At 41.8% G+C, this 23,351-nt stretch overlaps 1 protein-coding gene across 1 annotated transcript in view; it reads left to right on the top strand.

The window, feature by feature from the left end:
* Positions 1-23,351, top strand: part of CD109 (CD109 molecule) — a 114,492-nt gene that overhangs the window by 25,893 nt on the left and 65,248 nt on the right. Inside the window, exons 4-5 of the mRNA XM_036316684.1 lie at positions 2,164-2,394; positions 10,254-10,379. Coding sequence (XP_036172577.1) covers positions 2,164-2,394; positions 10,254-10,379 — 357 coding nt within the window. The remainder of the gene's footprint in view (positions 1-2,163; positions 2,395-10,253; positions 10,380-23,351) is intronic.

Here is a 23,351-nt window from a genome sequence, read left to right as displayed (position 1 = left end):
AGCCTCTGTGCCACTAAAAATGATCAAACTAGTCCAAATTATAAAGAGAAATCTCATCAAGTATCTAATTTTTAATACTTCTAAATCTTTTCCATATATAAGCATATGATATAATGGTTCCTGGCATGTGCATTTTCCTGAGTATAGTATTAAGGAATCTGTTTAAAAGAATCTGAGGACTGCAATGTCACTTGAGAAAACAGAATATAAGAATGCAGGTTTCAGGCTAGACTCTCAGCCCCACAGGGCACACATCTTTGGTTCATCATGATGTATCCTGAGCACTTAGAACATCCTGGAGCTAGAAGGTGCTCAATAAATACTTATTTATTAAAGAAAAGCAGAAAAATCAACACTAGAAGTCATTTGAAGGTGATATTACTGATTCTTTTTCCTAATATTTTATTATGAAATATTTAAATGTACAAAAAAACTTGAAAGAATTTCACATACCCACCAGTTAGAATCTGCCATTCACATTTTATCACATTTGCTTCATCACATATTTCTCCATCTACCTATCTCTCCATCCATTTATTTATCTTATTTTTAAAATTCATTTCCAAGTATTTTCTCCTTAAATATTTCCTGCTGACCATTTTATTGGTGGTTTGATACATTTCCTTCATATTCTTACCCATATTCCTAGATTTCTGGTGGCTGCTGTTACTGGAAAATTCCTCTGAGCTTTCTGTGGGTAAAACTGATTTGCAAAAAGGAGTCAGAATGTAGTTTTAGAACTTCAGGTTTTTTAATCAGGTGTACTAATTATCTGTGTTGTGTAATCTATTATCCCAAAACTTTGGCGTAATACAACAATACACTCTTACTACTTCTCACAGTTTCTGTGGGTTAGGAATCTGGGAACCACATAGTAGGGCAGTCCTGATTTGGGCTCTCACGAAGATGCAGTCAATATGTCACCCAGAGCTACTGTCATCTGATGGCTTCACTAGGGCTGGCTCTTCTGCACAGCTGGCAGGTTGGGGGTGGGTGTTGGGGGGAGGCCTCAGTTCCATTGCATGTGGGCGTGTTGAGTGTCCTCAGCATCTGGTGTCTGCCTCCTGCCAGAGCGAGGCATCAAAGAGAGAACCAGGCAAAAACCACCATTTTCTTGATGCAGACTCATTCTTGTTCTTGAGAGGCAAGCCACTAAATCTGGGGAACTAGGCTCTATCTTTCCAAGGGAGGGGGGAGATCAGAGAATTTTTGGACATATTTTATTTTTTAAAATATATTTTATTGATTTTTTACAGAGAGGAAGGGAGAGAGATAGAGTTAGAAACATCGATGAGAGAGAAACATCGATCAGCTGCCTCCTGCACACTCCCCACTGGGGACGTGCCCACAACCCAGGTACATGCCCTTGACCGGAATCGAACCTGGGACTCTTCAGTCTGCAGGCCGACACTCTATCCACTGAGCCAAACCGGTCACGGCTTTGGACATATTTTCAAACCACTACATGAAAGGCTCTTGAGAGCAGCATAGCTCCTCTTGGGTTGGAATCTCAGCTACTGACCTGGAACGACTTCCTCCACTCCTCCAGGCCTCAGTTTCCTTGTGTGGAAAATGGTATTAGTGAGAGCACCCACCCGAAGGGCTGTTGTGAGGTTAGATGACACAGCATGCGCAAACTGTTCTGGTCTGTTCATGCTGGAAGGTGAGGTTTCTGTTACTAGAAATAGTAAAAGGACTATGACACATACTGCACAAGGTGTAGGAAGAGAATGTGTAGCACGGAGCTTGAGAGAGGATAGCAAAGCCTGAATCTTACGCAAATGTGCCTTCAGGTGGGGGATGGCATGGGAAGGAATGCTGAAGGATATTAGATTTTCTGTCAGTGAGGGAAAATTTGCACTTGGAATAGGAAATGACAAGGTGACTTGCAGCTGAGAGTGAGCTGTGGGATGTATCTCACATTCCAGGAACCCTGTGATTTAATTGGAGAGCAAAGTACAGGATGTTAAAAAAAGGAAAGCAAATTGTTTAACTTAGGTGCTTAGGAGGAAATGTTTCAACGTTGCAATTACTTTTCCTGGTAAACCTTGCAATTACTTTCGATAATACTATGTATTTGCGTTTTTTATTCTACTTATAATTAAAAACATTTTTGATGTAAAATAATGAGACCTTGATATGTCTGATCTCTTTTTCCCCTAGTTACCTATGCACAGTGCATATGGGATTTATGAGCTCCGTGTAACTGGACGTGCAAAGGATGAGCTTTTATTCTCTAATAGCACACGATTATCATTTGACGCCAAGAGAATGACAGTCTTCACTCAAACAGACAAAATCCTGTACAAGCCAAAGCAAGAAGTGAAGTTTCGTGTTGTTACACTCCACGCAGATTTTAAACCTTCCAAAGCCCCTGTAAACATTCTAATTAAGGTAAGTGCCAGACAGAAATGAAGGGAGGAGTTCGAGCCGTCTTACTGAAGCTCTCTTGTAAGTTTCGTACACGTTATCTTAGAATTCCCCATGGACAAGCTTCCCCCCCAACATGGGATACTCTCTCTAGGAGAGGAGCTGGGGTTCCAGTCCTGGCTTCTTCATGAATTTATTCATTTGTTAACCATTTATTGAATTTCTGTCCCAGGTGCTGGGATAGGGCAGTGAACATAACAGATTAGGTTCCTGTTCACATTGAGCTTATATTTCAGTGGGAAGACAGACAATAGAAAAACACATACACACATACACATATAGATAGGTAGATATGTATATATTTGTGTGTGTGTGTGTGTGTGTGTGTGTGTGTGTGTGTGAGAGAGAGAGAGAGAGAGAGAGAGAGAGAGAGAGAGCAAGAGGGAAAGAGAGAGATTGCTATTATTGGGTTGTAAGGGAAATACTATTTGAGCAGAGGCCTAAAGGAAATAAAAGAATGAGCTCATGCAAACATAGGGAACAGCACATGCATAGGCCCTGAGGTGGGAGCTTGTTAGGAGCTTTGGGGGAACCACATGCTGACAGTGTGCTGGAGCCCAGGGAATGAGGGAACCCATTTTAGGAGACACAGGTAAGTGGGTTGGAGGAGGGGTCTTACAGGGTCTTGTTGGAGGAGGGGTCTTACAGGGTCTTGTCCATTTATATGCACTTTGCATTTTATTCTGGGTGAAATGAGAATTCACTGGAGAATTCTGAGGAGAGGCATAATGTGATATGCCGTAAATCTGAAAAGGATCCGCTCTAAGAATAGCTCTGGTTGTGGGATCTTGAGGAAATTAATTAAGCTCTCTGACCCTCAGTTTCCTTATCTGTAAAATGTATAGTAATATCTCAGAAGCTTTTTGTGAGATAATTCAAGTAAAGCCTTTAGAACTGTGCCTGGCACATAGTACATGCTCACTAAACGTCAGCTGTTATTATTGTGGGAGCCTCCTTTGGCAGGGAGTCACTGGGCCTTGCTGCTCGAACACTCCGATCATCTGGAGGCAGTGTGGTTAGCAGACTGAGTGTTTTCCTGTGAGAACCAAGTTGAAGACAGTTGAGACCCAGCTGGATGTGGTTTCTACATTTAAGCCGAGGAGAATGCTAGACTTTAAATCGTAACATGGAAATAAGGCAACCAACTTCCAGTCCCAGTTTGTTTGGGATTCTCTTGATTTTGAAACTCAAAGTCCCTGGTCCCAGGAATCTGTTCAGTCCAGGACATTGGTTACTCTTAATGTTCTGATGAATAACAGAACGGGAGGTAAAGTCAGGCTTTTAGTTCAGTGTCTTCCTATTTTTAGTTTATTTGTTATTAATTGAACAAACAAAAATCAAACAAACAGACGTGTACATAAGACTTGGAGCCACGGTGTGTTTGTAGTAAATACCATGTTGGTTGGCATGGTGCTCAATGCATACTTACTGGGTTAAACTAGGATTACTTCAGAGCTGGCGGCTCTGTGTATTTCTGCCCCTGCTGTGTATTTGAGTGTCTATAAAGTAGGTTGTCATAGTGAATAGCATTTCTAAATTCACGTGACTCTCTGAGCAGGGCTTTATGGATTCCATTCATACCATCCTTTATTTATCCACATATACTGAGAACTTACTCTATGCCAGAAACTATGAGTAGAAGTAAATGCCTGCTCGTCTTTGGCTGCTTACACCCAATTTGCCTCCTTCTACCTTAAAGTCAGCATTGAATAAAGTGCCATTAACCTTTGAGCCATTAACCAGAGCTAACCCTGCTCATTCTGGACAGCTGCTTGGTGCATTTTTATAATTTTGCCTCTCTATTTTGCTCTAGCACCTGCCTTTGAAACCTTTGATTTGCAGATTCTTTCTGCTCTTATCTCTAATTTTGAACGTCACCTGCCACATTCAGCTTTTCCAGAAGCAGTTAGAGAGACCTTCCTCTTGCTGCCTCTGGTCCTAAGGGATCCTACTGGCTTGGCTCATGTGTGGCTCTCTTGGTCCCAGGGGAGTGGAGTTTAGACTAAAATTCCACCTTGAACGCAAAGTATTTGGGAACAGTGAAGGGGAGGTGGCTATACTCTGCTCTCTGCATCCAGGCAGTGAGGCTGAGACAGGAGCTCAAGTCTACTGCCTCCTTCCTTGTAACTGGCAGAGGCCAGGTCATAGCATTGATGCGAATGCCCACACCCTGTATTCCTCCATCTGAAAACAGTCATTTGGGCTGGGCTTCAATAGACAGTGATGCTTTCTACATCGTTCAGTGAGGAATAGTTGAGCTGGTTTCTTGGAAAAATTTCCCAGAAAAAAGTGGGACTTAATTTAACAAGAGCCCCTGACTTGGACAGTTGTATTCCCCTTACACAGCACCACCCGCAGGCTAAATAGAGAAGTGTATCTGATGGCTACCGGCTGACTTTTTTTTTTTTTTTTAAATTAATCATTATTGTTGAGATTATTACAGAGTTCCCTCTTTTTTCCCCCCACAGCTTCCCTTCACCAGATTCCCATCCCGTCCCAGGGTGTCACCACTCTATTGTCTGTGTCCATAGGTAATGCATATATGCATATAAGATCTTCGTCTAATCTCTTCTCACAGCTCCCATCTCCCCTTCCAGTCTGTTCCATTTTCATGCCCCTGATTCTATTCTATTCACCAGTATATTCTGTTAATCAGATTTTTTATTCACTTGATTTTTAGATTCAATTGCTGATAGATATGTACTTGTTGACATTTTGTTGTTCATATATATTTTTTTACCTTTACTTTTTCTTCTTCCTCTTCCTAAAGAATACCCTTCAGCATTTCATATAATACTGGTTTGGTGGTGATGAACTTTTTAAGCTTTTTCTTGTCTGTGAAGCTGTTTATCTGACCTTCCATTCTAAATGATAGCTTTGCTGAGTAATCTTGGTTGTAGGTTCTTGCTATTGATCGCTTTGAATGTTTCTTGCCACTCCCTTCTGCCTGCATAGTTTCTGTTGAGAAATCAGCTGACAGTCGTATGGGCACTCCCTTGCAGGTAACTAACTGCTTTTTTCTTGCTGCTTCTAAGATTCTCTCTTTGCCTTTTGCTCTTGGCATTTTAATTATGATGTGTCTTGGTGTGGTCCTCTTTTGGTTCCTCTTGTTTGGGGTTCTCTATGCTTCCTGGACTTTTAAGTCTATTTCTCTCATCGGGTAGGGCAAGTTTTCTGTCATTATTTCTTCAAATAGGTTTTTAATATCTTGCTTTCTCTCTTCTTCTGGCACCCCCAGAATTTGGATGTTGGTATGCTTGAAGTTGTCCCAGAGGATCCTTGCACTATTTTCATATTTTTGGATTCTTTTTTCTTTTTGCTCTTCTGGTTGGGTGTTTTTTTCTTCTTTGTATTTCAAATCTTTGACTTGATTCTTGGGATCCTCTAGTCTGCTGTTGGATCTCTGTATATTATTCTTTATTTCAGTCAGTGTATGCTTAATTTCTAATTGTTCTTTTTTCAAATCCTTGAGGGTCTCACTAAATTTCTTGGAGGTTTTGAGAAGATTCTTGAGTAACTTTATAACCATGGTTTTGAACTCTATATCCAGTAGTTTGCTTTCCTCCATTTCTTTCATTTGTGACATGTTTCTTTGTCTCCGCATTTTGGCTGCTTCCCTGTGTTGATAGAGTGGCTTTGTGTGCTAGCTGTCCTATAGGGCCCAGTGGCTCAGTCTCCCTAATTACCTGAGGTGGACACTCTTGGTGCATCCCTTTGTGGGCTGTGTGCACAGTCTTGTTGTAGTTGAGCCTTGATTGTTATTGGTGTTACTGGGAGGAATTGACCTCAAGGCCAATTGGCTGAGGGGACCAGCTGCGACTACAGTGGGAGAGCTGCTGTGCAGGAGACACCCTTATGGAGCAGGTCTTGCTTCAGTGGGGCTTTGGTGCTCACTGAGTCTGCCCCTTGAGTGTGTTGCTTATGGATGTGTAGAATTGTAATCTGGTATGGTCTCACATTGACCACTGGGTACACTGGCTCTTGGGTCTCCAGGGAGGTGCAAAGTCAGCCACTGCCTGGGGCCACCCAACAGGAGCTACAGAGAGATCTGCAGATTCCTCCTCTTTGTATTTGGTTTGAAAGTGGCCAGACAAGACCCAGCTGTGAAGCAAGGCGGGCTGGTGCTGGTGCTGGTGCCGGCTCTTGGGCCTTTTATTGATAGTTTTGGGGCTCCTTGACCCAGCTGCAGCTTGTTTGACAGATTTTTAGCCTGAGAAAGGACAGGCCATTCATATGCAAAAGCCATTGCCCACAGCTTGGTTGGGGTTGTAAATTGGGTGGGGTGGGGTCTCAGGGAATCACCAGGGCAAACAGAAATGACTGCCAGTCAGCCCTGCAGTAGGGTGGTCCCAGCGTGGGAACATGACTTCTGCGAGCACCTCTGTCTGGAAGAAAGCCACCCCTGAGTTCCTGCCCCGATGCCAGACAGTCCGGTTTCTCCTCATATGTGTCTGGGTCCCCCCAGAGCCTTGACCGACACTGGAACTCAGAGGAAGCTGAAGCTTGTAACTTCAGTTTGTGGTGCTGGCCTTTTAAGAGGAGCAGCTGGGTCTCCAGCAGCCTGTGTGTCACTCAGCCCCAATCTGCACTGGTTTTTACAGCCCGTAGCTCTTACTGCCTGTAGTGACTTCTTTTTCTCAGCTCTGGGATCCTGGGCTGGGCATCTGGTGTGGGGCTGAGACCCCTTGCTCCTCCTGGCACACCTGGCGATCTCCCTCCTGATTAAAAAAGCGCCACACCTGGGTGCCGGACCAGCCCATTCTGCACCTCCTACCAGTCTCAGCGTGCTTTCTTCTTCACTTCTCTAGTTGTAGGACTTCTACTCAGCCAGCCTTCCAGTGGTTCTGGATGATGGTTGTTCTGTATTTTAGTTGTAATTTTGATGTGGTTGTGGGAGGCAGCGAGTACAGGCATTTGCTTACACCACCATCTTGGTTCTCTCTCCCGGCTGACTTTTTGTGGCCCATCTTGCTCAGCCAAGAATGACTGACCATAGGATGTAGCTATATTGCATGTCACAGAATAGTCAGTGTTGTTTTTTTTTAAATCACTGGGTCTTACTCATTTTTTTCTGATCCAGTAACAGATCTTTTCAGGAAGGAAAGGGGTTTTAGAGGCCTTTCAGCAGCGGGAAAAGCATGTCCAATTCTGCCCTAATTTTGGCCTCTTCCAGCCAATCTGGCCTAATACTATTGCAGTAAGTGCCTTGGACACTGTGGTGGAAGCTGGCACAGCTGGCTTCTACCTTGACCTCCGTTCTTGAAGAAGTTGTTCCTCCTGGCACAGGTGAATGACCTTATGTGGGAAGAGGTGTTGGCATGGGGACACATCCTCACTGTGCCGTGACATTCTGGCCTGGAGCAGCAGTGGTTAAACCAGAACCTCATTCCTGGCCAGGTGAGGGCACCTTGTTTCAGTGATTTGACTTCTCTAATTCCACATGCTGGACAGTCAGTGTGTGCATATTCCAGGACTTCAGGGAGTGGCAGAAATACTCCCTGCAGATACATAATTCAGCCAGGGAGTGCACTGCTCAAGATAGCCTGGCACAGGCAGCTGGCACTGTGCTGTGGGTGCAGCTGACGGAGAGCCAGAGCCATCCAGACATTACTTAAAGGGCATGAGGGGCGGCGTTTCCAGCTTCTCCTCATGCAGCTGTTCTAGCTGTGACATGGGGCACTGGCTGTGTGGGTCCCAGCAGGAAGTGACCCCTTGCAAATGGTGGGTTCTGCTGTGATGCCACCATGCATGGCCTGTTGAAATCCCGATGTGCTGTGCAAAGACTACTGGTGTTTCTGCATTCTCTATGTCTTCCTGTTGGTGAACAGGGGTAGGTCCAACACAGGCTTGAGAAACCAGAGGGATTATCTCATTCACTCCCAACCTTCCAGATCCTCCATGTGCAAAGTCATCAAAGACTTCAGTTGGGACTTCCTTGGTTCGTAGGGCCATGACACCACCTGGGAGAAATGTGCAGCCTCACCAAAGTGACACATCAGCAGAGAACGAACACTCCTTTCCCTATGCTTTCAAGAGCACTGGGAGTTATCGCTATTGCTTGTTTATCTTTGTCAGTCTGACAGAAGAAAAATGGTATCGCATTGTTTTCAGTTGCATTTTTTAGAGTTATTAGACAGCACATATTTATTAGCTATTTGTGTTTCTTCCTTTGTTGTTGAGCCTTTAACTCCGTGGTCCTCCCATGCATCGTGCTGGGGCAGGCAGAGGAGAGCCAGCTGCTGGTCACAATGCCTGCCCCGCGAGTTGGCCAAGGACGGTGACCTGCTTATTCTCGACGGGCTTTTGGTCTTTGGTTTTAACAATTAGTTTCTGGCTCCTCAGTCCTCAGCATTGTGCTTGCTCCTGACTTTCACCTTCTCCCTCACTCGGGGAGAGAGATTTCTGGCTTCTAATATCTCGACTGACCCAGTGCCTCAAATCAAAGGGAATAAGAATAAGGGAAAATGTTTGATCCCTGCTCAGGACTTCACGGTCTAGTCCGGAACAAACAAAACACCAACCCCCCCACCCCTCCAGATGACCATTGAATACTTTAAAGAGTAATATGTATTCAAGAGAGATAAACTCCAGGTTTCCTAGGGGCCTTCCAGGAGGTGGTCCTCTCTGCCTGTTGGAGGCAAGACGTGAGCTTATTTCACTTGTTGGACAAGGAAGGGAGGGCATCCCATGCAGCAATTGTAGAGACCGAGATGCATGAGCGTTTGGGGTAAAATGCAAACAAATCTGTAGGCTTGGAGGAAGATGAGTCTCGAAATGGAAAGGGGGTCAGTTTACTAAGCCTCGTATACTCTGCAAAGCAGCATAGAACTCATTCTGTAGGTAAACAAAAGCTATAGTTACCTAGTGGTCTAAGAGAATGATCATAGCCACTGTTTATTCACTGCTGATTATATGCCAGGAATTGTGCCGACTATTTCTGCCACTTAGCCTCAGTCTCAGATTTGTGTTTTGGGATAACACAGTTAGTAGTGGGGAAGATGTAATGGAAGAGAGAGATTATTTGCAATAGGTAGAAAACAAGGACCTGGTAGCTGTATGGGGGATAAAAAGCAGACAAGTTAGGGAGACAGTAAAGAGACAGAGATGACAGGGCTGGGAATGTCAGAGGAATCAGGGATGATTGCTGGTTTGGCTAGATGAATGGTGTGAGAGGGGATTGTTGTCTGGGAGCGTATAGGAATAAAGCAAGTGTTTTTCATACAACCCCTTGGTTACTCTATTATTGAATTAAAAGACAATGGGCTTGAATCATGAATTCCACCATGTAATAGCGCTATAATATTGGACCATGCTAATTGCTTATAGTTGAGTACTTACCTAACATCTCTAGGTATCAGTTTTCTCAATTATATTTTTAGATAATTCTACCCCGAAGGAGAATTTTAGTGATCGAATGGTGTATGAATGGTAATGATCAGGCAGAGTGTCTGACACATAGTGGGCGTTTAGTACATGGAGCCTGTTATCTGTACAGTGGAATCTTTTTAAACAACAACAATAACAACAACAACAACACAGGTTTGCTGATATACATGTTGTAGTGTTTCATGTAGAAGACACATGATGCCTGGAATTAAAAGGATGAGAAGAATCAAGATATTCTCAGGAGAATATAAGCAAAGAAGAAACTTTGATTTGTCTTATTTAGTGGCATAGAGCTGACATCTTTTTCAAAAATGATATCTGTGCCATATTTTGGAAGAAACAATACATCAATGCTGATGCGATTGTTCATAAGTAGATAATGTATGTATGTACACAGGCAGCTTTTATATAGTTAACATGTATGGTTTTCATTGTAGGACCCCAAGTCAAATTTGATCCAACAGTGGTTGTCAGAAAAAAGTGACTTTGGAGTCGTTTCCAAAACTTTTCAATTATCTTCCCATCCAATACTTGGTGAATGGTCCATTCAAGTTCAAGTGAATGTGAGTATAAATGTATTTTTAGGGGGCGCATTAAACTGATTTAAATAGGTCAGGTGGGGCAATATATCCAAAGTCATTTACTCAATGAACAGAAAAACATTAATCTGAACATCCAGACAATTTAAGTGGTTTGTTTTTAATTTACTATGTTTTTAAATGGGTTAACTTAATTATAATGTATGAGTTTTAATCATTGCTGTCTTTTTCTATAATGTTTCAAGGTTAAAACATTTCACCTTTTAGTATAAAACTGATTAAATGATGTTTATTTATAAATAAAATTATTTATTGCATAAATCGAGTATTTTAAACCTAAGTAATGAGTACATAGGTATTATTTAGCAAATTTTATGTCTCAGAATGATGACTCCTAGTTTTATTTTTGTTTTAAAACACAGTGACTTTATTATTTATTTTTAATTTTATTTTACTTAATTTTTTAAAAAAATATAGCTATTTATTTTTTTCTTTTTTTAAAAAAATATATTTTTATTGATGTCAGGAAGGGAGAGGGAAAGAGAGATAGAAACATCAATGATGAGAGAGAATCATTGATTGGCTGCCTCCTGAATGCTCCCACTGGGGATCGAGCCCGCAACCTGGGCATGTGCCCTGACCAGGAATTGAACCGGCGACCTCTTGGTTACTGGGTCGACGCTCAACTGCTGAGCTACACCAGGCTGGGCTTTATTATTATTTTAAATCTTTTTTGTTGAAAGTATTACATATGGCCCCTTTCCCCCTCATTGACCACCTCCAACCCGCCCCCCCCTACCCCCTGCCCCAGACCTTTTCCACCCTAGCCTCTGTGTCCATGGATTATGCATATATGCATACAAGGCCTTTGGTTGATTATTTCCCACCCACCTACCCTCCCCCGCCTTCCCTCTGAGATTCTGCACTCTGTTCCATGCTTCCATAAAACACAATGACTTTAAACAGCCACATCAATATTCTGTTCCCTGGTCCTTCTTTCCCCCCAACTCTCCCACCTGCTTCCTTTATTTGCTGCTAACTCCTGTAGCTCTGGGATCTAACCAGGCAGGGGCATTAGAATACCATCTGTGATTCAGGTGTTCTCCTGTGCATCACCGAGTGATGTTTGAAGATCCATTGAATGTTTCCTCATTTTTTTCCCTTTGGAATTTATTAAATAAATTTGTGAATAAGACCTTCTGTTGGAACAGGGCTTCTCACTATTGACATTTGGGATAAAAATTCTTTGTTGTGGGCGCTGTCCTGTGCATTGGAGGACATTTAACAGTATCTCTGGCCTCTAACCACTAGATGCCAGTGGTGGGCTCCCCTCTCTCCAAGTTGTGACAGTCAAAAATGTCTCCAGACTCCACCAAATGTGTCCTGGGGGAGAATGCCCTCCCCTCCTCCATTGAGAACCACTGTATTAGAAGGAATAAGCATTCATTAGCATTAGACCTGAGGTAAGATAAAAGTACCAAGTACTTAATACATAAAAAAGTAAACAGTTTTTTCTTTTGGTTAACATTTTCTGGAACCACATCCTAAAAACAGAACTTGTCACCTTAGTTAGCACCTGTTTTTTGAGCATCTGCATAAAGATGAAGAGCACGCTGGGCTTGTGGGGAGGTTGTACCAGGAAAGGGAGACAGATGGGAAATGACAATGTGTAGAGGCATGTACAAGGAGTTATGGACACCTGGAGCAGGGGTGATGGACCCTGGGGGAGTAGACAACTGAACTTGTAGAGAAGGAGGAAAGAGCAGACATTTGTGAGACTTAGGAGAGAGGATTTGTGTAGAGGCAGAGAGCCTCATGTGTCTGGGATTTGGGAGAGGTTTGAGTGTATGGAGAATGATGGGGTTCGAGGATTAGGAAGCATATTGTGAGTTTAAGGAGTTAGGTTTTATTCTCAGTTCCCACTTTTTGATTTCACTATAAAGTCTTTTGGAATTCGTTTTTGTTTGTTCATCCATCATCCACCCATCCACCCACCCATCCATCCATCCATCCATCCATCCAATATGTGTTGAGGGCTTATAGTGCTGTGATAAATACAAGGGAGCTAAACATGTGATCTCTGTTTTCAAAGACCATTCCCATGGTGAGAAGAATAATATGATGAAAGTTATATGACACCGTAGTGACAGAGAAACAGAAGGCAGTAGAACGCTAAGGTGCTGAGTTAGCGAGGTCCATCCTGTGCCTCCAAGGATGGGGTCTCATTGAGACCACCTTGGGATAAAGAGGATTTATTGTAAGGATGAGCACCAGTGTTTTGGGGACCAGGATTCCCTCTGTCTCTTATGGTCTGCTCCATTTTCTTCAAACACTTCTGACAACCCTTAAGGTGTCCTCTGGTCCAAATCTTTCACGGTCACATTGGCTCAGCTAAATAACCACGGTCCTTAAAGCCTTACAAGCAAGCATCTTCATGGGTAGATGGGCTTCCCTGGGTCAGGTGACCATCATTGGCCCATTAGGAAAGCACCCAGCGCAATGACCAGGCCGGGAAGTCTCAGGTAAGTGGTGGCCTCTGAGAGATTAATTTGTTCAGTGAATGGTGAACAGAATAAGTACCAGAGGAGAGGAGAGGATAAAATAGTGGAGAAAGACTTCTAGAAGATATGAGATTACAGGTGGGAAGATTTATAGGATTCTGGTTTGTGGACTTGACCTATCATATGGCTTAGGTAGGCGGGGGAAAAAAAAGAAAATTTAGGTACTAAAACAATTAAAAACATTTGCAAAATTTGGCCTTTGCTCACCTCTTTAGGCTTCCTCTTCAGTTAAGTGCTACCTTTATCCTTGAACTCCATGCGTTAGACACATATCCCTTAAGTTTCTTCGACTTACCAGTCTGTCTTATCTCAGAGCCTTTCTGTGCTGTCCCCTGGAACACTGTTTTTCACGCAGCTTGATTTTGCCCTCCAGTCATCGTAAATGAATGAACCTCTCTAGACATTTCCATAGCACTTTGTGCTTGTCTTGGTTCATTCAGGTCACTTTGAATAGATGGTACATTACAGATTATAGTCTTTGGGGGCTTGTTTATCCCTGTACCCCTGGGACCTAGTGCTTTGAACATAGAAGTCAGTATTTATTAAATGAATATACAAAAGCTTTAGAATAGTCATATGTCTTGAACTAAATATAATTTTCTCTTTTCCACATTCTATAATCATCCTTATTCTTTTGAAGACAGCATGTAGATCAAGTACTCATTATTGGTGATATAATATCCCCCCATCCCCTCCAAATTTTGAGGTATAACTGAAAAATAAGACTGTAGGATATTTAACATGTAATATGTGATTTGTATACATTGTGAAAGGATCTCTCTGCCAGGTTTAATATTAGTGCATACAACTAAGAAAAAATAAGCCCTTTATTAAAAAGAAAAAAAAAGTCTTCAAGAGCCACCAGGGGTCAGTATAATCAAAGAAATGTTATGCGAAGCAAAACCCAACTTAGCCTTTGTCTCTGGTTTTTATCTTCTCTTGGTTTCTGCACAGCATTAAAGCACTGTATATTGCTTATTATTGAACTTCTTTTCTTTTAGCCATTAATAATGGTGGAACTATTTTTATTATTTAAGCAGTACGACATTATAGCCTCTCTCTTTTTGTTTTCCTAAGACAGTGACAATTCTTAGTATTAATCTCAGGGAGGGGAAAATACTTACTTTCAGGTGAATGTTTTGAAATCACATTTTGTTTCTGGACAAAATATGGAATGATCCTACTATTACTACTGAAGGACAATTTATTAAAAAATGCAAGACTTGTCAGAGCTTTGATTTGTAGTGATTATGTAGATAATCACAGTGGCATTCTTAGGTTGGCATTTCTACAATGTAACATTTACACAGTAAGGGTGAATGAGTCATTTCATTTACTGATAACCTCTCTAGATTACTTAAATTGCCTTTGACCTTCAAGTATTCCTTTTCACCGTTAGGATTTGTAATGATGAATAATTATTTAAGCTAGTAAAATTTTCAGGCTTTAATTCTTTTTTTTTTTTTAAATTTCCTTTATTATGTAGTCTCTGATGGTAGAGCATAGTAAGTTCTTTATATACTATGTCTTCATAGACATGTATTTTTTTAAGATGCTAGTTTAATTAAATTGCAGAGCAACTCTTGATATTATTTTTAAGCCCTCTTAAAATTAGTAAAATTTGATGAGAACACTGACTTTTTTGGGGTGCTACTTATGCATATACTTAATTTGCATATCTGCATTGAATGTGAATAGTTCTTCACTGCTTTGGGGATTGTACTTGTTCTTCTTCTACCTCTCCCAGCTCTTTCTTTACAACATTTTTAAAAATTGATTTCGGAGAGAGGAAGGAAGAGGGAGAGATAGACACATCAATCTATCTTTTTTTTTTGGGGGGGATATCTATTTCTTGACTGGTATCCTTGGTTCTTCCAAATAGTTGCAAATGTTTGTCCCCCCAAATTTTAAAATTATGGTAAAATACACATAGGCTTTATTCTCTTAACTATTTTTAAGCGTACAGTTCAGTGATATTAAATACATTCGCATTCTTGTGCAACAATCACCACCAACCATCTCCAGAACTCTTTTGTCTTGCAAAACTGAAACTCTGTACCCATTAAATGATAACTGCCCATTTCTCCTGCCCCCAGCCTCTGGCAACTATCATTCGACTTTCTGTCGCTATGATTTTGACTAGTCTAAGTACCTAATATAGTGGAATCAAACAGTATTTGCCTTTTTGTGACTGACTCATTTCACTTTGCATAATATCATCAAGGTTCATTCATATTGTAGCGTATGTCAGAATTTCCTTCCTTTTTAAGACTGAATAGTAGCCGAAACCGGTTTGGCTCAGTGGATAGAGCGTCGGCTTGCGGACTGGGGGGTCCCAGGTTCGATTCCGGTCGGGGGCGTGTGCCTTGGTTGCGGGCATATCCCAGTGGGGGGTGTGCAGGAGGTGGCTGGTCGATGTTTCTCTCTCATCGATGTTTCTAACTCTCTATCTCTCTCCCTTCCTCTCTGTAAAAAATCAATAAAATATATTTAAAAAAAAAAAAAAAGACTGAATAGTATTCCCTTATAGGTATGTACCAGATTTAGTTGCAAATGTTCTTGCATCTCTGATTTTAAAAAGTGTATTCCAGATTATTAGAAGGCAATTTTAGAGGTTCTTTAAAAGACAGGCTAATGTTGTTGGCAGCAGGGAGGGATCTGGCCACACCAGCCCTCTGTTTGTTTTCTGGACCCATTTTGATGATTACTGAATATGTGCCCACAGCCAGGCATCTTAATTTCCCTCTATTCCGCTGAGAGGCAGTGCTGGGTAGTGGAAAAGGTACAGAACTGGGGGCAGGTCCTGATTTATTCATTGGACTCCCTAGCTACTCTTAAGGTGAAACTCTAAGCTACTTTACCTCTCCAGGTGAGTAGCTCCATGAAGCCCCCTGACACTCTAGACTTAATCAGTTCTTGGGGGATAATCTGAATTTTTATAACAGCTTCTCTGGTGAGTCAGATACATAGCCAGCTTGGGAACCACTGAACTCTAAAGATAATCTTGTGGTCTCATCGAGCTGTAACGGACTGTAGTGTCTCAGTCCTCATCTCACCCTGGAGCCAGTGCTGGGGATGGGGGACAAGAAATAGAAGGTAGAAAACTCCATAGCTCCTAGGCTTGAGAGCCCCCTTTGGGAGCCCGAATTACACACGGTGGGTGTCACATTATGATGTAATTCAGAAGCGGTCTCATTTGGGTGGTTCCTTTGTGTGTGGCAGTCATGTCCACTTGAGTTAGTTGTGGAAAGGCTGTGCTGGGGTGGCAGCCGTCAAGACTTTTTTTGGCCTTTCAGAGTGCTCCTTATCGTTCCGGCCTTGCGGCCTGGCCGCGGCCCGGGTCAGGCTGCTTCTGCTGTCAGGCTTGTCTGGAGCCAGTTGTCCTTTGCAGAAGAGCACATCTTTGTTTGGACAGTGCTTGTCCTTGGAGCACTCGACACGTAGCATCTGGTCAGCCCTCCTGGCTCGCGATGACAGCCTAACAGAAAGCACGGAGCAGATTGTGACAGGTCAGAGAACAGTGGCATCCTCTCCGGAATGTGGATGTGGCTTCCAGAACTTTTGTTAGCCTCCGCCTAAAAGACTGCTTTTCTTGGGAAATACCTCAGGTTCTTCCTTCCATGTGCAGTGAGGAAGGAGGGAGGAATCGGTTGTGGAATTTTATTTCTCAGAGTGTCCGCTGGCAGAGGTCAGTACTTCGTTCTCTGTTCTTCCGTGGGTCGTAGTACACACCTCTTCTGCAGCACTTATCGATCAGTGTAATTATTTTCCTTTTTTAAAAAAAATGGTGGCAAGATACACATACCATGAAATTTGCCAACTCTAACTTTTTTGTCTAAGCCACCATCATAGTTTCCCGAGATATTTGCAATATCTCTTAATGGATCTTCCTTAAGTTACTCTTTCCCTTTGCAATTTCTCTACACAGCAGCAAAAATAATTTAAACATTAACATTGGATCACAGTATTCCTCAGCTTAAAACTCTCCAAAAGCCCGCCCTGGCCATTGTGATTCAGTTGGTTGGGCATCATTCTGTGCACCAAAAGGTTGCTGGTTTGATTCCCAGTCAAGGCACATACCCAGGTTGCAGGCTTGATCCTCAGTAGGGGGCAGGCAGGAGGCAGCCAATCGATGTTTTGCTCTCACATCAGTGTTTCTCTTTCTCTCTCCCTCTCCTTCCTCTTTCTCTAAAAGTCAATAAAGAAACAAAATAAAAACAAAACCCAAAAACTCTCCACAGGCTTTCCATTGCCCTCAGGAAAAGATCCAGATGTTTTACTAGGGCCCACACCAGGCCCTGCCTCATCTGAGTCTACCTTTCCAGCCTCATCTTCAGTTTCATAATTCCCCATGAGTTTAATTCACATTAATTCATTTCATTATTATTTTATTTCTATTTACATATTTATGTGTGTGGCTATTTGACAGATATCTTCCTTTCCACTAGACCAAAAGCTCCATGACAGGAAAGTGTATCCCCATCACCTAGTACAATGCCTGGCATGTAGATGCAATAATTCCCTGTTGAAGGGATGGATGCATGAATGCATTTGTTATATTTGGGTTTTATCCCTGTTAATTCTGATTCAGTAGCTCTGTGGTGGGAACTGGGCATCTCCACTTATTGCACCTACCACAGTTGATCCTGATGTTCACTGTGGGTTGAGATTTCTAGAGAATTATATTCCAGCTGCAGTTAAAGTGACAGATGTTTAGATTCTAAAGAGGAAAGGAAAGGACAATGTAAATATCAACAAACATTTTCAGTCATTTTGCACATCTACCCTTTCTCCAAGTTGGTCAGTACACATCTACTGACACTTTTACTAGATGATATTTTCATTGTGATTTCTTGTTAATTTTAAAATTGTTTGCTAATATTATGGTAAAAATAAAATGGGGTATTATATGATGACTATTCTGTAAGTATTAGGGTTAAGCATGAAAATATTAGTAGGAATCTGAATAAAGCTAAAAATGGGAACTATTGTATGTCAAGTGGAAAGAAACACCAGTCAGCAAACATCTGAAGATAATAAGACACAGATCCTACTTTTAACAAGCTCACAGTTAGGGAAGGCTTCGTGTAATAAATGCAAAGAGCATTAGATTGGGAGTTACAAGACCCAGTGTCTGTGCTTTAGCTGAGGGACTATGGACAAATCATTTCAGCCCTGGATCTCAATTTCCCCAGCTGTTAAATAAAGGGCTTGGATTAGAGAACTTGTCAGCCTCTTCATACCTTTAAAATGCCATGCTTTGACTAAATGGAGGTAGAAGACACTGTAGCACTTGAATGGGGACCGTGGGGAGTGGGGGGGGTGGGGGGTGGGAGGAGGTGAAATGACAGAGCTTAGCGACAGAGCCGTGGCCTTGGGAGCAGGCACTCGCCTGGGTGGAGGCCTTGTAGAGAGGAGGAGTCCACGAGAAAGAAGAGTTTCTGAGTCAAGCTCTGTAGGGTATTGGATATCAGGCTAAAGTTTTAGATTTCATTTTATAGGCAGTAGGGGACTCCAAAACTTTTACTGTGCTTTGAGTTTCAGTGTTATAAATTTCATATTAGAGGGCAAAGAAAACAAAAATGTGCATGAATGAACTTCTTGAATTATAAAAGATATAAAATTTACACTTTTATTTTATTGTTTTCCTCTGATTATAAAAATAAGACATGCTCAGTGTAAAATCACCCAAACATTATCCAAAAAGAAAAATGACAGACTTATGATAAACACCCAAACAAAAGAAGCCACCAATATTTGTTGTCTTATTGATTTTTGTAGGAAGTTTTAGGCAATGGTATGACCTGGTTAAAGTAGGAATTTAGGAAGATTGTAGCATGTGGGGTGATTAGAGGAAGAGGAACTGAAGCCAGGGAGGCAACCAGGAGATGAGTACCCTTGTTTAACAAAGGCATGCCTACCTTTTACGTTGGGTTAGAATAGTGCAGTCTGAGGGTATCGGGGACGGCTGTAGGGGAGCAGCAGAAACCAGAGAGGAATGGACGAATTCAAGAGACACGCCACTTTAAAGGAAGAGTTATTAGGTTTAGTGACTGATTGGATTGTGATTGGAGAGGCAGGAGGAGGAGTAAAAGGTGGTAAATGACTTACACACGGAGGCCATTGGACTGAGGTGGCACTAATGCTGTGGTGGCTGCCGTAAGCAAACAAATGCCCCAAGCTAATGATATCCAAATGCAAAAGACAACCAATTACAAAAGCTACCGAGGCTGTAAGGGATAGCCAATCAATAATTTCCTTACTTTGCTTCCGTATTTTCTCTATAAAAGTCTCTCTGAGTTTGCTGGGTTAGTGCACCTAACCTCTTCTAGTTTGGCACTGCCTGATGCCAACGGATTTTTGCTTAAGTAAACTTGTGAAATTTTTTAATATGCTTCAGTTTTTCTTTTAACAAAGGTGTTAAGAGAAACTTAAAGGTGACTCTGTATCTCTAGCCCTAACATGAATGGCTACCCAGTTTGGCGTACTTCATTATTTCTGTGTGACTGTGAGGTGGAATGTGTATTACTCAACAGGTACAATAAAATACCACATGATTCTTTGCTCGTTTAGTCCTGTTATTTGGGAGCAATTCTACCCTAATCCTTGAATGAAATGTAGGGCAAATCCTACCATTTTTCTCTGGTTCTTCTTTGGGAATAAATGACCCTGCCATTTTTTATTACATGCCCACACAAACCAGTCTACATTCAGTACTTAATATGTCCAGTCAATCAAATTGAGTGCCTCCTTCTCTCAGATTGGGTCTTCACTGGTCTGGCTGCTTGTTCCCGACTCCCTGGGCTAAGTTGCGACCCGCCCAGGATTGAATTGGGTGGAGGGAAGACACCACCCAATTTTTTGAGGGGTAAAAATTCTTACTTGGTCTATAAGAATGAGTCATATGAATTTGCCAATATTTGTCCTACAGAAATGGCAAATTGATATAGTTCAAGATGATACTGCCTCGCAAGGCCTGCAGACATTTAAAACTAACACCTTTCCTTAGAACTCTATTGTTGGTTCTTTGGAGCACCACTCCATTGCTGGGAGGTCTCTCACCCAAAGTGCCTTTGATGTTTTTGAATTTGTCACCTCCAACTGGCAGCTCATAGCTCCATCTTCAGCTTCTGGGCATCTACACTTCACCTCCAGCTTCCGTCTCCTGAGGTTGCCTTACCCTGAGAGAGACTGGTTTTGATCATGAGAGAAGGCAGCCCCTGCTGGCTCTCTCTTTTTTTTTGCCTGTCTAGTTGGGGAGAAATGCTCATACTTTCTTTGCTCTTTGAAAGTCAGCACGCGCAGACCACCCCACTCAGCGCTCCCGTAGCGCAGCTGCCCCTGCAGCTGGTCAGTAGCAGGATTTGCTCTTGAGGTTGTTCAGGCATGTCAATGCCTGCCCACTGACAACTTGAGGATGGTCAAGGGACATGCATCCAGCTCTCTGGGCTGGCCTATGATTGAAGGCGAAAGACCAATGTCCACCTAATCCCTGGGGGTGGGGTGTGTGTGACTCCTACCCCATCAAAAGCTTTCTCCTAAAATTCCTTTCTAATTTATTCTAATCTTGGTGCTTTTGGCTGAGAGTTGCAAAACTAGTGTTTGACAGCCTCCTTCACAAGTCCTGCATGCTAGTCTTACCTCACTTTGGAATGTAGATATCCTTGCCATCTGTTGTCTTGGGGGACAAAGCCAACACTGAGTCTGAAATACTTCTATTTTAACATTCTGTTATGTGTGGATGTAAAAAATTCAGTCCCTTTATTCATCTTTAAATAAAAATAAATCTAGACAGTGGAGATTACTGCTAAAGCAGACTTTGGGAAATTGAAATGATTCTACATATGTAAACAGAAATCATCCATCCTGCACCTCAGTTCTATTTCTGGCATTTTTTTTTTTTTTTTTTAACTCCAGAAGCAAGAGTTGAAAGAAGCTTCCCCGCATTTAAAAAAAACATCGATTTTAATGGTCACGAAGTGTGCCATATCTCTTTAAGTTTGTTAAAAATAGAAACCCTCTCAAGTTGGATGGCTTCATGGTTAGAGAAGGGAAATTCTGTAACTGGATTAGATGGAATTCACGTCTCCAATTTGTACTCTAGTCAGAGCATATTTCTTGGGAGGATGGTAAAAACAGTGTGTCTTCTCTCTTTCCCCCTTCATCTGGTTGGTTTCCACACATACACTCTCACAATCCACTACTGACTTAGGGATAAAGAGACAAAGAAATTTCAGAGATTACTGAGAGCACCTCCTGGTTCTTCTTTTCCATTCCTGCTTTAGAAGTTGTTTAGAAAATCTAACTGAAATAGGCTTACATCTACTACGCATGGAAAGTGGATACATGTGCCGAAGAGCAGGTTTTCTTTTTTTCCTCTTATTGTTGAAGATTTTAATATATTATTTATTTTTAATGCTTTTTTAGAATTTTATTTTTTAATTATAGTTGACAATCAGTATTATTTTATATTCGTTTCAGGTTTGCAGCATAGTCGTAGACATTTATATAATTGACAAAGTGACCTCCCCCCCCCCCCCCGTTAATTCTAGTACCCACCTGGCATGCTGCATAGGTATTATAATATTATTGACTGTATTCCCCATGCTGTCCTTTACACCCCATGACTTTTTTGTAACTACCAATCTGTACTTTTCAGTCCCTTCACCTTTCACCCTGCCCCCCAAACCCCCTCCCATCTGGCAACCTTCAGTCTGTTCCAAGAGCTGGTTTTCTAAGGGAGCGCTTTCCCCATGGAACAGTGACCATATTGGGGAAAGAACTCAGAAGACATTGATGAGTTACATATTCTCTCTCCTGGAAAGGTGTTTGCTTAAAAGACATGCTGCCCAAGTATTTATGCCTTCAGGTCAGCCTCTCTCTCCAGCTGTTGGCAGAGTGAATGAGCACAAGCTGGATTTGATGAGCTAGAGTAAACATAAAACTCATTTTGAAGCAGATTGTTTCTTTAAAACTGAAGGAAAATTGTTCAGTAAGTGAAACTCACACTTCCTTCTAAAGGCCTCGGGTTGGTTTTGCGGCATGTTTTTAGTCACGGTTAGTCAAATTTAATTTAGTTCCGTTAGAATTGACATAGAACAATTTGGAAATAAATGTTACTTTTCTAAAAAATATATATATTTTTATTGATGTCAGAGGGGAAGGGAGAGGGAGAGATGGAAACATCAATAATGAGAGAGAATCATTGATCGACTGCCTCCTGCGACACCCTTCCCCCCTCTCCCCCACCAGGGATTGAGCCTGCAACCTAGGCATGTGCCCTCTTGGTTCATAGGTCGATGCTCAACCACTGAACCATGCTGTCTGGACTAAATTTTACTTTTTAGGTCAGGGTTTGCTGACCCTGGCCTATAGGCCAAATTCAGCCTAGTACCTGTTTTTGTAAATAAACTTTTATTGGAATACGGACAGTCTCATTTGTGTACCCATTGTCTCTGGCTGCTTTTGCACTCCAATAGCAAAGAACAGTAGCTGAAACAGCAACCATATGGCTTATGTGGGGAGGAAGAACTTCCTTCTACACTTCTAAGTTCTTCCAGTTGGTCTAATAATCAAGTTGACATGAGGCAGATTAACAAGAAAAAATAATAACATTGAATTACATATGTACCTATGGGAACCCCACACACATGAGAGGTCCAGAGACAGAAAGTTAAAATGAGGTGCCTGTGACCTCTGAGCTGAGGTAAAGTACTTTGGGGCTATGGAGGGGAGGAAGGTCATTTGCTGGCTGCTAAGAAGAGCCAATGTTCAGTAACTAGAAGTTTGCCCTGCCCTATGGATCGGTCATAGAAAGTTATTTCTGGTAATAACTCTTATTATGGCCCCAAATTTAAATTCTTTAAGGGAGAGGTAAAAGTTTCTCATGAGCCTGTGGGGTCTCAATTGCCTTTAGCTCAAAATAATTCTCATGCTAAAGTGGCACACCTTGGGGAGGGCTGTTCTGAACCCCTTCACTTGCAAAGCCTAAAATATTTACCGTCTGGTCCTTTATAGAAAAAGTTTGCAAATCCCTGTTCTGGACTAATGAAACTTCTCAGTATCAGGGTTTTTGTGGTTATAAGTGGCACAAATTGCTACTCATTCTCTGAATTATTATTAATTTAAATCTTTTAGTAACTTTCCACCATTCTTGATTATATGTTTTGTAAAAATATTTTATAAAAGTAACTAAACTCGTGAAAATTGGTATGGCCTGGTTGCCTAATAGACAATATGTTGAAAATGACAAAATCCAGTTCTGCCTCTCAAGCCCCTTGAACAGCCAAATAATTTATTTTTTTGAATTGCATTTCACCACTTATAAACAACCTGGGAAAACCTTGCCTGGGACAAAGCACACTGTCAGCACCCAGTTACAAAATGATTTTTTGATTTATTGGAACAATTAAAAATGACATTGAAAAGAAGCACG

The sequence above is a fragment of the Myotis myotis genome, unplaced genomic scaffold (genome assembly GCF_014108235.1).
Source record: "Myotis myotis isolate mMyoMyo1 unplaced genomic scaffold, mMyoMyo1.p scaffold_m19_p_7, whole genome shotgun sequence".
Taxonomy (NCBI): domain Eukaryota; kingdom Metazoa; phylum Chordata; class Mammalia; order Chiroptera; family Vespertilionidae; genus Myotis; species Myotis myotis.
Note: the sequence above shows the minus strand (reverse complement) of the source record. Positions and strands in the feature narration are given on the sequence as shown.